Genomic DNA, 18,022 nt, shown 5'->3' with positions numbered 1-18,022 from the left:
AAACAAGATTCCACGTAAGTAATTAATTCTGTTACCAAAAAATCTAAAAAATACATTTACACAGTTTATTTTTATAGTCATTTTAAGTACAAATTTGGACGAAATTACATATTAAAAACCTAGAATAACTAGGTATTTTAGTTATTTTGTTGTGATTGTATAATATTATTCTTGGGTATACTTGAAACTTCTAAAGTATACTATTATATATCTATGATAGTATCACGGTTTGTTGTTGATGTATAACGCGTTATAAGTACATAATAGATATTATGATATGATTAATTTTGAATTTATTATAGGAACCTATTAATTATAGGTCAATTGTTTTTAAATACTATAGACTATAATATAATATTATGTCTTATACCTAGACTGACATACCGTGTCCGCTCAGAATCGTTTTTCTTATACAATGATATTATATCATTGAATTCAAATTTAATACCATCCATTATACAGTGACCCACTTGTAACCTACTGTACAGCAGAGCGAAATCCACTTACCCACCTTTTTTTATTATTAATTAATCAGTTTATTTAATTATTTTCTTTACGATGTATATATTCGATATCATACACATATGTGAAAGATATTGATGTTATCGGTTATAATAAAAATTAATTTTTCTTAATATAGTTGTTCAATGTTCATACAAAATGTTATCGTATTCATTTCAATATAAGTGAAAAGTATATCATTCTAATATTCATAGGGGATATGTATGGAACAACATAGCATACACATCTAGTAAAATATAAATATCAAACAAGTGATATATATTGTATGTATCCATACATAAAATACATATCAACCATGTATTTCACTAATACGATTTTATTACATTATAAGTATCATATGTATAATATGTGTGAATATTTTTAAAAAATAAGTATAACGTAAAAAGTGATAGGTATAAAAATAGTAGAGATAATAAATAATATACTAATATTCTATCGGGTTAAGCCTACATACCTACCCAACCTTACCCCTTCAAACCCATCCATAGCTATCACTTACGTACCCGACCTCAATCCTCCCCCTCCCATCCATTACTTACGTTTCAAACCTCACCCCCTTCCCTCTTAACCACCCCTATCACATATATAAGGGTCTGAGCTAGATAAAAGGTTAAGAATAAATAAATTTAATTATTATATATTACACATACATTACATTGATAGCTACATAAATAGTATTCATACATAATAAATAAATAATATACTATTAATAAATTATAAATAAATAAATCAATAATATTATGCTAATATTCCTCAATAACCCACAGCTTGAAAATGATACTTCAAACTATCATACCAATATATGATAGATACCTTCAAACATACATACATTGTTAACTATATAAATAGTATACCTACATAATAAATAATATTCTAATCTTTCCACATTACCCACACCTTGAAAATGATACTTCAAATTACTATACCAATATATTATCTTACCTTCAAACATGTATACATTGATAGCTATATAAACAGTACACTTACATAATATATAATATACTATTCATTTTAGAAAATAAGAAAGTTTACACTAAATAACCTATTAGGTAAAATATATATTTAATGTGATTGAGGGGCATGTTTAATAGTTTTACACCTTATGATGATAATGACTCTGTTACTATTGTTAGTGACTTTGTTTTTGAACATAGAAAGTCGGGTAATACTTTTAATGGTGGAAATTGGTTGACAAGTGTCGGGGGGTATTTCTGAGGAGAGGGATTTTCAATACTTAAATACGATCGGTTTCGAAGCATTTGATATCAGTCGTCAACTGCTACTCACTTCATCAAGAGTTCAAGAGGTATAACAAGAGGACTCAGTGATTATCGAATACCTACCGAATTATTGATTATACCGAATTTCAAGTGAGTAATATATTTTTATTTCCAAACCTAAATATAATATATCATATCGTAAGCTTATTATCATAACTCATTGACGGTGATAGAGGTGATTGTCTATGAATGACGTTTTTAAAAATTTCTCTACTCATAATTTTACGTTAGATAACCTTTTAAGATTCAGCGTTAACGAGTTTCGTAATGAAACTTATGATATACATATGAATTAATGTTTATATATATAATGTGTGAATATATATGAATTAAATATTAAATATAATATTATTTTTACATTTATTTAGCATTTAACATGGATAACTTAAAGCAGAGTCTAATCACACAGTCCAACGTCCGATGCATCTCGGTGGGGGAGCTGATCGAGGGGAAACCTTACAGTAACATAAGGATGTCAAACCAGGAGACGCAATACGGTAGAACCATCAAGTGTACCTTAGATGATGAAGAAGGAGAGGTGATAGAAGTGTTTCTCCCCCGATCATTATCCCTCACCGATGAACAGGAGGCATTATACAATTCTTCTGGAGAGCAGACCTTAAAACTAATATTCAAAGGACGACGTGGGAGGTCATTCAATGTCACATTCCAATGATTTTACATGAGAATATGTATATGAATACACAATATTCTATTTTATTTTATTAGTTATTCATAATAAATCACCGACTTAGGTATATATAATTTATTCTGAAATGTTTTCTTATTACTATTATTTTAAACATCCTGAGTATAATATGTAAAGACAATAATTTACACTAGTGATTGAATAGGTAGATGATTTAACGAAAATTATATGCATGTAATAACATGAGTGATAGGTGTTTCATAACACTATATTATATATATTAGCGAAGTCGTCGGGTTAAGTCGAGTTATGGCGACTAGTGTCAACCTGTTGTGAGCAGAGACGTATCTAACCTCCATCGAACTGTGTTAGGGTTAGTGATAGGCAAATTCCCAGGAATATAGTTTCAGGAATTTCCCCGGGAATATTCCTAACACCGGGAATTTCCCGGGAATATAATACATTTTTTAAATATTGATCATAGGTTTCAGTTTTAAATTAAACTTATGGTTGTAAATGATCCAAATGAGCTCTTTGTTGATATTATGTCTGTTTAGATATTTATTCTATATAAAAAAGTTATTAAGTAACTAAAATTTATTTTTTTTAAATCTATACAATGACCACAAAATAAACGATCTAACTTTCATTTACCTATATATGTTGAAAAAATAAAAATAAAAATAAAAATAAAAATATACATACTGAAATTGAAATACTGAATAACTTTTTACTTACACATAATATAATAAACAACATATATTTATATATAACTATACCTAGTATACCTACGTACTTCCGTCTCTTTATTAATAAAAATAAAAGCAAAACTTTACTCTTAATTAATACTTTTATAATAATATTATTGTTTAGCCAGTTAAGTAGTTTAGCCAATTGATGTGAGTAAAATATACTAGTATAGACTGTCGTTCTATTTCAACTCGATTTTTTTATTTTTTATTTTTTTTTCAATATTTTCCGAGGAAATTTCCCGAGAGGTTGGGGAATATTCCGGGAATATGACTCAGGGTATGCTTGAGTGAATATATCCTCGCTGAGTCTCTTTGAAATCATATCTATTTATTAAATCAACCTATGATAGTATATTGGTATATAGGTTTAATATTATGTTGTATACGATAACTATGGATTTTCTCTAATTAAATTATAACTATTTATATTATATCATATATGTAGTATAATATATTATCATTACATATTCCCATGATGACCTTTGATTTTCACCAGCTATGTATAACTTACCTACAAGCGCTCTAATTACTGTCGAGAGCCGTGGTAAAGAGTTATTATTAACATATAAAGGAGGTATAGAATAAAAATAATAATTTTTCGTTGTCAAAGGTCTCATCCGTGGGCCGTAGAGGAAGAGCATTCAATATCACATTCGAATGAAATACTTAATTTTTTCTATATAAAATAACTGGATACGCTCAATAAATAATAACAATAATATTAACATAATTCAATTGGAAAATGTTTTCTATTTATTATAACAATCTGAGTGTAACCCCATTGTATTCTTATGAATATATAAATATATCAAAATAGTAACGTTAGATATTCTAGTATTTTTATCATAGGAATAATATAAGGTAATATAAAAACAATAATATATATATATATATATATATCCGAAGATAATAGTGTTTTTTAGTTATTAGCATACGATCTATATTATGTTATAGTTGTCAACAGTAGCGTTTATACCTTCTCCATCCATACACATATAAACGAGTTGTATAAAACAAAATAATAATTTATATTAATTTAGTATTTACTTATACATTTTCACAAACATAATTATAAAGTTATTCATTTATTATATCTATAGACAACACATTTCTTGTACCTATTTTTTATTAATTAATATATATATATATTTACTATTGATATTGAACACAAATAAAACATTTATTTTTTTATATTATTTATTAACTATAATAGACAATACATTTTTATATTTATAATAGAAATAATTAATAAGTTTTCTTTAAATATTATTTTTCATGCTTATTTTTGAAGCAAATTCATTTATTATGTCATCAAAGTTTACAGACGATGTAAGATCGCTTTATATTGATAGTAAACCTAAGTTTTTAATTCTTTCTTATTAAAAATAGACTTTTATTTATTTTCATTTATATTTTACAATGCTAAGGATTAATCACTTCACTTTTTTTTTTGAAATATTTTATGTTTCTTATATTTATTTTAAACGATGAAAAGTAGTACTCTAAAAAATAAACAATGGGCTTCGTAGAAATCCGAGGTCCTTCTCTAATAACGAAAGTCATTGGAAGTTCCCTGTGTGGGCCAGTTTATGACCTATGAAGAATAAACAAATTTTATTGAATAGACGTGTGAGATTACTAATATTTGAAAGAAAAATACTGTGTAGAATCTATGGGCCCAAAAGAAACGAAGTCAATTTATATGAACGAAGAACTAATGCAGAACTGAGGAAATATTCAATGAACCAAACATAGTGGGAATATTTAAAAGCAGACGAATAAGCTGGGCCGGGCATGTTTGGAGAGCGGTGTGCCAAACAGTACACGATGTCACAATGTGGAAACCAAACAAAAAACGACCGATAGGGAGACCAAGACAGTGATGGACTGACCGAGTCAAAGAAGACCTCAAGCTTCTGGGTATTAGAGAGGGTGAACAACTGGCGAAGAACAGAGAGTTGTGGAGAGGCGTATTAGAAGCGGCGATGGACCTTCAAGAATAAGCAAAAAAAAAAAAAGACGTGTGAGATTGAGGTATAGTCCGTACCACGAGAGTCCATACGTGCTAACGCGTCCGTCGCTGCGCATCGGTTCCCCTTCCATACGCCGAATCATACCGATCGGAAGCCTTCAAGCCGCCTGGGCCAGGCCGACAATGGGTACCATTGAATTCTATCAAAGACTATCAAAAACTAAATAATATTATATACTCAAAAAAATACCGATTATACTAGTTAATTTATTAGTAATACAACCTTTCAACTAATAGAAAAACGTACGAATATAATGCATGGGTATAATATAACATTATGAATTATGAGTAATTTTTTAAAGTAGGTACTCGACACAATCTTGCGTTGCCTGAACGGAACAAAAAACTATTTAATTAATTTCTGGAAATGTTGACTTTGGGATTACTTCCGGTACAATAGAATATTAGCTTAAATGTTTATTAACGAACTGTTATTATTTAAAGAAATCATAGGTAATGAAAATTGTTTTATATCCCTGGACACCGATACATATACTATCTGCAATATACATGTGTTTTGATAGAATAATAGTTACTTACCACCGGTAATGGTTTATTGTCAATTACATGATAATTGGAATTTTTATTATTTTGTTTTATGATAATACTTAATAGGACACATGATAAAATTAAAAAAATAAATCTTAATTATTGATATAGTTTTACAGATTTACAATTTCATAATTATAAATTGTTACTTATTACTAGGTACAATAATTCATTATAAATAGATAAAATATATATTTGAATTTGGAACCAAAAAATACTGAAAAACCTCTACATCAATGACGAATCTTCATTTTATGTTTTTTTGTTTTTTTGTTTTTTGTTTTTCCTTTTATTTTCTTCCTTTGGCTATTGTTTCCTTGCAAAATGTTGATGCAGTAGGAAATACTGTAGCTAGGTAGGTACAAACAATAATTATTTTGGTCAGTTTAGATTTTTTTCTTATGTTTTGTTACGTGAAGTTAAATTCATTAAATAAGCTGTTTTTTGAGGTTTTCCGTATTAATAAATTAAATAAAGAGGGACAGAGTGGCCGAGTGGACTAAGGCGTTTGTTGTGACGCGCACCGACACCGGTTCGATCCCAACAGGTGGCATTTTTCTTCGGGCAGTCACGGTGTCCGGAATAAATAACTGCCATCCCACACTCAGGCATGGTAGATACCTACGAACGGGCGCCCACTTAAAAATTCTGCCGAAAACAAACACTCCCGTGATAAAAATCACCGTTCCAAACCCTACCACAACCACAATACAACCCTACAAACATCTAATGGCCATAGATGCCGGGCTTAAGGATCAATAATAAAAAAAAAAAATTAAATAAAGATAGTGTGAAGTTACCAATGAATGTGAGCCCCTATAACATATCCTAAGAATATTTTCGGTACTTTCCTATAAGATAACTGGTCACTTTGTCAAACATTTAAAATATTTATATGCAAAGTAAAAAGGGTAATATAATAATTGCTTAAACTAGTCTTAGATACTTTTATAAACGATAACGTTTATACTTCAATCGTTAAAGTTACTCAAAATTGTTTTTTGTTTGCAATGGTGTATCATTGAGCTAAAGTTAAACATAATGTTAAGGACCACTGAATATTATATAGATATATTTTTTTAACCTTCATTGATTCTAAACATTTAAGTAATAAAGTTCATATAATTTTTTATTATTTTAATAGTAACAGTAATAAAAATTAGTATAGGTACTAAGTATTAATTTAAGAAAAACTTCTATAAAATAATACGACCCTGAAATACCAGAAACAGAACAGTTTAATGGTACTCAAGAAGACACCCAAGTGTTATTTATTTTATTTTATTTTTGGTTATAATTTTTTTTATTATTATGATTGTTATTATTATTATTATTGTTATTATTATTATTGTTAAACTGAACTAACAAAACAGAAAAACAGAAAATTCAAAACTGTACAGATGGGTACTTTGAACTAGAGTAAAAAATGGTGGTCATTGGACCCCCATGTCACATTTAGTCTGGGGAGGGGGTTTTAAGAACACCTGAATATTATAAAAAATATTGTTTTTTATGTAATTTTTTATCAAATTTTATTGTTATTGTGAAAGGACAGAGTGTGTTGGACGACGCTGCGACGTAGGATCCACTGAATAAGGGTTTTGGTATGTGAGACGGTTGTAGTATTACCAGTGTTAGATCAACAATTAGCAGCTATACTTATACATTTTAACTACAAATTCTATATTAAAGAAAGACATTATTATAACATTCAATTGGTGTTAATTTAATTTTGTTGTGTAATATCCGTAACAACATAAATTACTGTGACTTGGTCATCTATTAGGTAGTAGGTACTACGCAGAGTTTGAAAATAACGTCGTTCGTGAATGCTCGTTCATTCATTCACGTTCATATTTAGTGAACGATACGTGAACTTAACTCGTCTTTTTCAAATAGAAAGTGAACGTGAACAACGTTTAGATCTATATATACGTTACGGTAAAAGTACGAATACTGGTTTCGGAGGCCAAGTTCACGCAGCCCCCCGACTTTGACCGATCGAGTCCATCAATCCGACCAACTATGGCTGATTTTGAATTATTAGACATTCAAAATAATTGTGATATTTTTTATCAAATATAATATTTTTTTATGAATCAATAGGTACATATTATTTTTATTAAATATAAATTTTTAACAAATTTAAAATATTTGTTAACAATATTGTTCTTCAATTTACATTTTTTTATAAAATATGTATTTTTCATCAAATGATTCTCAATTCTCAACGATGTTGTGTATCCTTGATCTTACCGAAATAAATTGGTAAATGTCCAAAATTCGGACATTTATCAATAGTAGTCGGTGAAACCTAGGATTTACTGGTAAATCCTAGGTTTAACCGGTATTCGTACTTTTACCGTACTATATAATATATAATATAAATGGAGACAAAAATGTATAACAATTCATCAATCGAGAACGGCTGGTCCGATTTGGCTCAATTTTTTTTTTAAGATGTTCGTAACTGCCAGCAGAAGGTCTTTACGAAAAACAATTTTAGGAAAATCCACCGGAAAGGTAGGAAATCTCAAATCTGTATGTCAAAAATACAACAGTGGCGCAACAGTGCATTATATTGAAAATGTATATTTTACCTATACGCATTTTTTTTAATTGGGGGTGAGGGCAAATTCATGCAGCCCCCAATGTTGTCCAATCGACACAAAACCTTCTCACTATTTTGAAAATAGTTTGAAAACATTTGATACCAATTTTCAATATTTGAAAACCACGTGCGTGAAGTTGGTACACCGACTTTATTGTATCATCCCACAACTATAATAGCACGTCGGCCTAAATCGCAAAGGTCGTAACTCCATTTTTTTGGATTTCAGGATTGTTAGTGATTAAAATTAAGAAAAAAACCGCATTGTATGATGTGGCCGTTTTTGAAATTGTATAATTTTATCCTCGATAACGAAAAATGCCATCAAGTCACTAGTTACGGACCCCGTAAGTCGTTATTTCGAGTTTCGGTTGCTGGAGTCCACTGATCCTGGCACACGCAAATGGAAATTGTATTTTGAACTGTTATACTTAAATTATAAATTCCAAATTTTTGGTTACGAATTATTACGAAATGGTAACTAATTTGTGAAACCATTTTTGTAACAAAATATTAACTTTGCGGTGCCAGGGTCAGTGACTTACAGGAATCAACGAGTCCCAATAAAACGCTCTAATGTGGCATATGATTAAAAATAATGTAATTTGTTTTTCCGAACTACCAGGGTGCGCACAGTGTAGTGTAAATAGAATGTATTATTACTTACTATGCAATATTGAATTGTCTATGTAAAACTAATATTAATTTTCCAATACCTACTTTCTAGAAGTAATTGACTAGATAAAATTGGTGTAGGGAGTGGGGTGAACTTCACAGACATAATAATTTATAGTAAAATTGTTTCTGTTGATATAAATTAATTAGTTGAGCAATGAGACTTGCTCGCAGTGGTGGTTTTGACATGACTATTGTAGGACACCGTCCTATATCCAGTAGTTACGCTCATATAATCCCTATAAACAAGATTATTGGTCTATAGTCACGCTAGATTTCACGTACAGACACTGTAGGGTAAACGTACATTTTACACAGTAATGTTTGTATAAAGCAATGGCGTACGCACGGGGTCAGGTTGACGAGCACAGGCACGAAATGAATTTTTTTGGGGAATAATAAAATTTGGGTATTTGGTTATATTTTAATATAATGCATAAATTTATGATAATATGTTCGTGGATATGATGAACATTTTATTTGTCTTAAAAGCGTAATAAAATCAAAAAAATGTGTGTGTATAAATTGTATTCATCTAATAAAAACATTGTACCCGTACAAATACAATAACTATACACCAGTGATCTCAAACTAAAATTACAATCGGTTCATATACTAATACATCAAAGATTCGCGGGAAAAACATTAACGTAGACTTTTTTTTTTCCTAATATCTACCTATCAAGTTTATAATTTATCTTTTACGTAAATAGATATAACAGTAGGAGAGTCACACACTGCACACAGTCATAATATTATAATTAATTATTTTGCATAAGAATACTTACAATCATTTTTTTTGTTGATATCATATAACATTTTCTCATAGTATTTTGTTTTTAGGGCTAAACAAAAAATTGTTTAAATTAAAATATTGTTGTACTATGACGAGTGACAAGGGTGAAATTTGACTACATTATGATTATAATAATTATGCTTCTTCAACTAGTGGGTAAATAATCTTGATTTTTTTACACATAATCTTCACTATACTAAGGGTAAATGGTAATATACCACAAGTTTGATAGTTTCTTGATATTTAATATTAATCGTCAAAACAGGTTATATCTAAATTTAAATCTGTGATAGTCTTAAAAGATAATGCTAAATTTAATTTTTCTAAAGCATAACATGCTATCTATTATACGTTTCCATTAAAATTAAGAAAAAAAGTTAAAAGAATTTAGTTGTACGTCGTTCAAACAGAGAACATTTATTATAACATTTTAATTGTATTTTACGTTTAATTAAATTTAATGTTGATCAAATTAATATGTGCTTATAATCTAAGGAATGTATTCAATTATTTTAAATTCTGAGCATAGCGAATAAATAAATGTATTTACAATGAACTGTGTTTTTTTTTCTCTTTCAGCTATCAACATTTGGTGTAATCGCCATAATAAAAATGCACCAATTTTTGATTCCGCTTCTATTCCTATAGAAAAGTTAATCTATTTGATACTTATGAGAGGTCAAAATAGAAAATAGTATATTTATAAACTTGAAATCAAATTTAAAAGTCTTGGGTTTTATTAACGGAATACTGCGTTTTCTCTACAGGTAATATTTTTCCTGATTATTTAATGTCGATATTGTATGATATATTATTGAGTTCAGGTTTTTCAATTGGTTTCAATTTTGTTTAGACATAACTTACCACTAATTCAATATAAAAACTCCGATATTAGCCTTTATCTAAATATCCCTTCTTTGTCATTTTGCTTGTCATTTCACTTTTGTCAATCCATATATAATCCTCATTCAACAATAGGCATTCATCATCACCCACAACAACCATTCTTTCAAAATTACGAATCAATGAAACAACTATATTACATACTCATAGGACCTAGACAATCGAGCCCGACCCTTACTACGCCTTTGCAAGTTCTTTTGGGCGGGGGTGGCGGCTGCCTGTGCAGTGAACGTTTGAGACCGCTGACTCAGTGGTTATTATAATATACTAATTTTTAACATAATTCTTGGGACTTACTTTTTTTATCTTCTTTATTTCCTAAATCTACAAAATAAAATAAGATACCTAGTTTTAATATTATAATTACATATTTTTAAAGTGTCCTTTACAATACGTTAAAATTCACATGAATATATTTTTTTCTGCTGAGTGAAAATTAAAAACAGGCTTTGTACTTAGTTTAATACCTTCAGAGTAGGTATGTAAATGGGCAAAGATTTGCGAAACTATAATTTTTTTAAGGACATTTTTTATAAAACATTCGAAAACGGACTTACATAGTTACATAAAATCATGATTATAATAATTAATGATAATATTTTTTTAATATAAGAATAATATAGATATAGAAATATTATTATTACAATTATATTTCAACATCTTTATTTTCTTAAATTACTAGAGTAGGGAACATTGCAATGTCCTAGTGGTACAATTAATATAATTGCATAAATTACGAGTTTGTGGGGAATTTTGTAAGGTTGATACAAAATAATGTTTTTACAAAAGCATGTATTGAATACACTCATAAATTAAATCTATCATTGACAGATTATTTTTTCTTGGGACTGGGTACTGTTACATACTTATGTAAATATAGGTATCAGGTAATGCTTATTTAGTTTTATTTATGTATTGAAATAGACGACTATTGGCGATTTCAATAATAATAGGTGTTAAAAATATAATTAATATGTTGCAAGTACAATGTACATCATAATTGTTATTGTAAAAGTAAATCACGCCACCCCGTATTTTTGTAACAGGATCATAAGAACACTTGTATATTATAAAGACGACCAAATGCACTCTGCAGGTACTGCACTATAGTATTCCTTATGTGTACGTCACGTATGTCTTGTAAGCATAGAACTTACATTGTTAGAAGACTATTTACATTTCATACCATACTTAGTATAATCAATATAACTAAATTGCACAACTAGAACAATTTCCGTGATTATTATATAATATATGCAAGTATTACGATTCATAAAATTATAAATAGTAATTTAATAATCTTTCAATTATGAATTATAATGAAAACTTTTTTAAAAATTTAAACTAGAAAATGTACGTTAATAAAATTACCGTCCCATTCACGAAGGAGTTCTAAAAAAAAAAAAATATAGGGTATTATGCAGTAGGTTAGGTAAGGTCGGATTTTTATTATCTATAATTACTATAATATACTTTTTTTTTTTTATTGTATCAAGTGCCAGAGAAGGAACCGCGTTAGCATTACTTCTCCTCCGACTCCCATCGTTTATTGATTAACAATTACATCAAAGTTAAAGTTAACGGCTGGGCAATCCCTCACTCGCTAATATTCACAAGAGTTATACAAGTTATGGGATCACAGTTCCGGTCACTGCGAGCCTCAGCAGCCTGACAGTGAGAGAATACGTTTGACCATCCCGTAGAACAGTCGGAAAGACTACTCCACATTCCTCAATATAGCTGTCCTTTCGTCTGGGTCAGCTGGAAGGTGGTCGAATGGCGGCCCGCAGATGATGTCCTGGATGTCGGCTGTGCACGGTCTGTGCGCCAACTGGGTATACAGGTGGTCACAGAGGGCGTTTCAGTAGTCGCACTCGATTGTTCGGGGTCGAGTAAATCGGCCGGAACCGTAGAGGCGAGGACCAGGGACGCCTCGTCGGAGACGGTGCGGTATGCACGGATGGTTCTCAGCGCCGATACTCTCTGTGGACGGATCAGGTTCGTTTTGGCCCTGGCTACCGCGGATTCTCTGCTGATACAAACTGGGGCGGCGTACAGCAACTGACTGTCTACCACGGAGTTGAGCAGCTTTCTTTTCCACTCATTGGGCATGAGGCTGGCCAATGCAGCTGCCGTTCGTGCTGCTTTTTTGGCCACGACGTCCACGTGAGCCGAGAAGGTCAGACTCTTATCCAGTATCACTCTAAAGTATCTGATGCTGTTGAACAGTACTGTTGGGTTTCCCCTCGATTGATAGCCTCGGAGGGATGTACGCGCGTCTCATGGATAGGATGACGGCTTCCATATTTTGGTGCGCCAACTCCAGGCCGTGGTTCACCATCCAATCGTCAATTTTCTGCAGGGTGGGGTTGACAAGATCCTCCAGTAACTGACCCGTAAGTGCCGTTCCTACGACGGACAGATCGTCGGCGAACCCTATGAGCTGTACCGTAAGTAGCGTCATGTCAGAGAGCCACGACCCGAACATCTCCACCAGGTATTCCGGAGTTTGAATGCCCCCAAGAGCGGCGTCTATAACTGGCCACCTCAGGGAGCTAAAGTCGTTTTTGACATCGAGGGTCACCAGGATGCACAAGTTCTTTTGGCCGGGGGTGGCGGCTGCCTGTGCAGCGAACGTTGGAGACCGCCGACTCAGTGGTTATTATAATATACTAATTTTTAACATAATTCTAGGGACTTACTGTCTCTATCTTCTTTACGTTCTAAACCTACAAAATAAAATAAGATACCTATTTTTAATATTATAATTACATATTTTTAAAGTTTCCTTTACAATACGTTAAAATTTACATTTTTTTTTTTTTTTTTCTATATTTGTTCATTGTAACGACCTCAAGGTCTTTGACAATGCTTATCACAAGTGAGTAGTAGGGAGATCATGTGATCTATTTATCTATGTATATATCACTATATGCATGATACTACCCCCCTTCTCCAAGAGGAGACATGTGCGGTCTTCACTCCCAGTGGAGTGGGACCTAGTTGGAAACCGGATGACGCAATCGGACGACAGCACGGGAAAATGGTGACTGCGTAGAATCACACACATTTTTTTTGCACTTTGCTATGAATCGAACCGATGACTGTGTGAGTCGTAAGTCAACTGTGTGACCACTGCGCCATTCCGGCCCCTAAAATTTACATGAATATATTTTTTTCTGCTAAGTGAAAATTAAAAACGGGCTTTGTACTTAGTTTAGTACCTTCAGAGTATGTATGTAAAGTGGCAACGATTTGCGAAACTATAATTTTTTTAAGGACGTTTTTTATAAAACATTCGAAAACGGACTTACATAGTTACATGAAATCATGGTTATAATAAATAATGATTATATTTTCTTAATATATGAAAAATATAGATATAGAAATATTATTATTACATTATATTTCAACATCTTTATTTTCTTAAATTACTAGAGTAGGGTACATTGCAATGTCCTAGTGGTACAATTAATATAATTGTTTATATTAATTGCATAAATGACGGGTTTGTGGGGAATTTTGTAAGGTTGATACAAAATAATGTTTTTATATAAGCATGTCTTGAATACACTCATAAATTAAATCTATCAATGATAGATTATTATTTCTTGGGACTTTGTACTGTTACATACCTATGTACATAGGTATCAGGTAATACTTAATTGGTTATTTACCATAGTTCATGTTAACTGTGCGTTTTAGTAAGTTGATAGCTTACTGAATTTAAAATATTTTACTTAATTTTTAAATTTTCAATTCTACTCTACTTGAAATATTTTAATTAATTAATATTAAAAATGTATATATTTTTTTAAAAATGTATTTGGTTACAACAGATTAGAGATGAGTATTGATTAAACACAGAAAATATCGATATTTAATGACTTATGAATCAAGGCTTACGAAAAAAATGAATATATTAATGGTTATAAATCAGCTATAAAATCTATGCGTTAATAGATCACTTAGCGATTGGGTCCGCGTTGGCTATATGTTATTAATCATTTATTAGTATTTGATAAAAGAAAATATTAACCAACTTTAAAAAGGCTCCATTTTTATGTATAACTAAAAATATTTAGATAATAATATAATATAGGTACAATTGTAGATATGACAGTATTTTTCAAAAATAGATTTATTTGTGTTTTTTTTGCTTTAAAAATACTTTTATATTCTACAAAACCTGAAACCAGTGAAATCTATTGACGTTTATGAAGTGAAACAAAATGTATTATCATATATCGATAACAGTTAAATTAAATGCATAATAATGTTATTACCAAGATTGTATGATTTAACGGCATTTGTGTACATATTTTTCACTATAAATACATAATAAACGTATTATATTTTAATGATTTAATAATTTTAATTGACGTGTGTGAAGTTTGCACCCCACCACCAAAAAAACTTAAAAATATTTGTAACCCAATTTTTATTAATTTGTAACTTATATTGTAACTAACTTTTTAAAAATTGAACTTCATCGTTCAGAAATTAAAACTAGTTTGTCAATGAGGGTCTAACTTCACGACAAGCCCCCTTCCCATCCATTAATCAAATCGATGGAAATTAAATTTATAAGTTTCCTTTTAATTTTTAATCATTTGAAACCAACTTTTTAAAATTTGTGATCTCACTGTATCAGAGTTATGTCCATTTCCAAATGGGTTACTTAAACAGACGTTTATAGAGTCGAGACGATTAAACGCTTTTATACCATTTGCAAACGCTAGGAGCCCTGCGTGCTTTAATGAATGGTTAATACTATTTAAAAATATAAAAAACAGTAGTGAGGACAGGTGGCCACCTTGAGTGACAGCAGATGAAATGGGGAGTTTACCAGAAGGGACTTAATGAATTTTAACAAATTGCATGTGGTCTTTTCTTTTGGAAAATAAGATCCTTCGTGCGCTGGGAGACCCATGTAGGAAACCTTGACTTGATGGACTTAGGAACGTATTTGAGTACAGTGAAATGGAGGGCATTATATAACGCATAAACAGAGGAGTTTAGATCGTGATCAGAAAAAGTTTGCTCCAAGTTAAAGGAAGAAATGTACCTATGGATTTGCTTATGAAATTTAAAGCATTCATGAGTTGAATCAACATAATATTTGAGAAGTTTCAACAGTAGTTTTACTAGTCTAGCTTACAGTTGTGCTCAATGTAGCGGTGGTTATAAAAGGATACCAGTGTTAAACTCTTTCGTAGACTGTGTGCAGAGGTACGGTAGATCTATAATCGCCGTTAAAGTCTCCAGAAAACAGCTGATGCTGGAAGTTAGGAACGAGAGCACGGTGATAACAACAATCCAAGTTTCAGTACTCACGTGAAATATGCCCCAAAACAAATTGAAAAGAACTGATCAAAAAACTACAATAGGTAAGTTCCATCGAATGCCAAAGCACAAGAAGCGAGCACACAACGATTTTAAGTACAAGAGAAAAAGAAGTGCACACAATTAGACTTAAAAATACAAGTAAGCTGGAGACTAAAAGTATGCGATTATGTCATCACGAATAATAGTAATTTATGTAATATACAAACGTATAATGCATATATTAATATTATATATTATGAACTATAGTGAGTTAATCACTTAACTATAAGTGACGAGTTCTCTACACTAACTTTCATTTCCGTAACGGTAAAACATTTTTTTCAAAGAAATATCTGGACATTTTTGCCCTGGAATATGGACCATATTGATCTCGAAACAATATAGTATATGCAAGGTACATATATTTTGATGCAATAATCATTACACGCCACCAGTATTGGGGCTTGTTATGGATGAATCCGAGTTAGGTAATAAAATAATAGCATCTAAATATACGTAGCCACTTAGTGTTGACTGTTACCTATTTTAACCACAGGTGTGGTTAAAAATGTTTTTTTGATAATAAAAATATAAATAATTTAACTGACTATGATATTATTTAATAATATCAAATTAATCTCAAAAATAAATAGATTGGCAGCATCACATTACTAATACAATTATTAAAATCACAGTGACAAGATAGTGGTCAGGAAGACTGTCTATATATTTTTAACCGTAAATGTCATATTACTTTTACAACAGGGGCTAGTCCTCTCATTAATTGGAAATGGTCGTAACTCTGGTACACCGAGGTTACAAATTTAAAAATGTCGGTTACAAGGTGGTACAATAAAGCTTAATAAACAACAAAGGTTTTAAAATAGTTTTAGTCGGCTGGAGTGTCAAGTCCTACTTGGATAACTAACTATAAACTTGGTACCTTGAGGTTACAAATTTTAAAAAGTCAATTACAATTGGTTACAGATTAAGCTTAATGAGTTATAAATGTTTTTAAATAAATGTAGTTGACTTGAGGCGAGGGCTAGCACCGCCATCTAGAAATCGGCATAACTCTGATACAGATAGGTGCAAATTAAAAAAAATTAGATAAAATTAATTGTTACAATTTAAAAAAAATATTAGAAATTTCATTTATTTCATTTGGTTAATGTCTGGGGGATCACGTGAAGATTCCCCTCATTGAGAAATCAGTTTTTACGTTTGATCATGAAGTCACAAATCATAAAAGTTGGTTACTATAAATTATAAATTAATCTAAAATTGTTGTTTCAAATATTTTGGAAGATTTTTAGTGGATTGGGAGGGTTATATCCACACACATCTTTAGTTGTATATGTTATTGTATGATACCTATTCCACATTAATTTAAAATTATAATATTTGATAACCCAAACAAAGACAGTTTCAGATTTTTTTGTAAATCAGGTTCTCAGTGAGTAGCATTTTTTATAAAATGCGTGAGTATTTTTTCAAATATAATATTCATTTTTTCGCTGCTCTTCATTTTCTACTAAACTAGAGACCGTGGAATTTTTGATACCTGAAAACCATGATTCGGTATTTACCATTCTTACCGTAAATACCATGCCACGGCAATTACCGGAAATACCATATACTATACATATACCTACATTTATTATTATAATGGCATACTAGATATTATAATACTAAAATCATATTGATAAAAAATAAACGATATTTTAGCGGACAACTATTTGATTAACTTTTGTGTTCACACTGTACTATATACTTGCCAAAATAATATTCATCCATTTTTTGCCTGTTTTAAAAAAATAACACATTTTTTAGAAATTCAGTATTGATATTAACACAAATAACGTAACTACAGTATTGAAAGTGCAGCTTGACAGACTAACCGTTTTAGTATTAATATAAATGAA

At 30.6% G+C, this 18,022-nt stretch overlaps 1 protein-coding gene across 3 annotated transcripts in view; it reads right to left on the bottom strand.

Annotated features, from left to right (window-relative positions):
- Positions 1-18,007, bottom strand: part of LOC107884821 — a 35,686-nt gene extending 17,679 nt beyond the window's left edge. Inside the window, exons 1-6 of one of the 3 annotated variants that reach the window (XM_029492344.1) lie at positions 15,056-16,671; positions 13,472-13,498; positions 12,141-12,161; positions 11,067-11,093; positions 9,859-9,915; positions 6,029-6,135 (exon numbers count right to left, since the gene is read on the bottom strand). In XM_029492344.1, coding sequence (XP_029348204.1) covers positions 6,074-6,135; positions 9,859-9,915; positions 11,067-11,093; positions 12,141-12,161; positions 13,472-13,498; positions 15,056-15,089 — 228 coding nt within the window. In that variant the 5' untranslated portion in view covers positions 15,090-16,671 and the 3' untranslated portion in view covers positions 6,029-6,073. The other 2 variants (XM_029492346.1, XM_029492342.1) reach the window with 2 other exon arrangements.
- Positions 18,008-18,022: the final 15 nt, after the last annotated feature.

This window comes from Acyrthosiphon pisum, chromosome X, assembly GCF_005508785.2.
Source record: "Acyrthosiphon pisum isolate AL4f chromosome X, pea_aphid_22Mar2018_4r6ur, whole genome shotgun sequence".
NCBI lineage: Eukaryota > Metazoa > Arthropoda > Insecta > Hemiptera > Aphididae > Acyrthosiphon > Acyrthosiphon pisum.
Note: the sequence above shows the minus strand (reverse complement) of the source record. Positions and strands in the feature narration are given on the sequence as shown.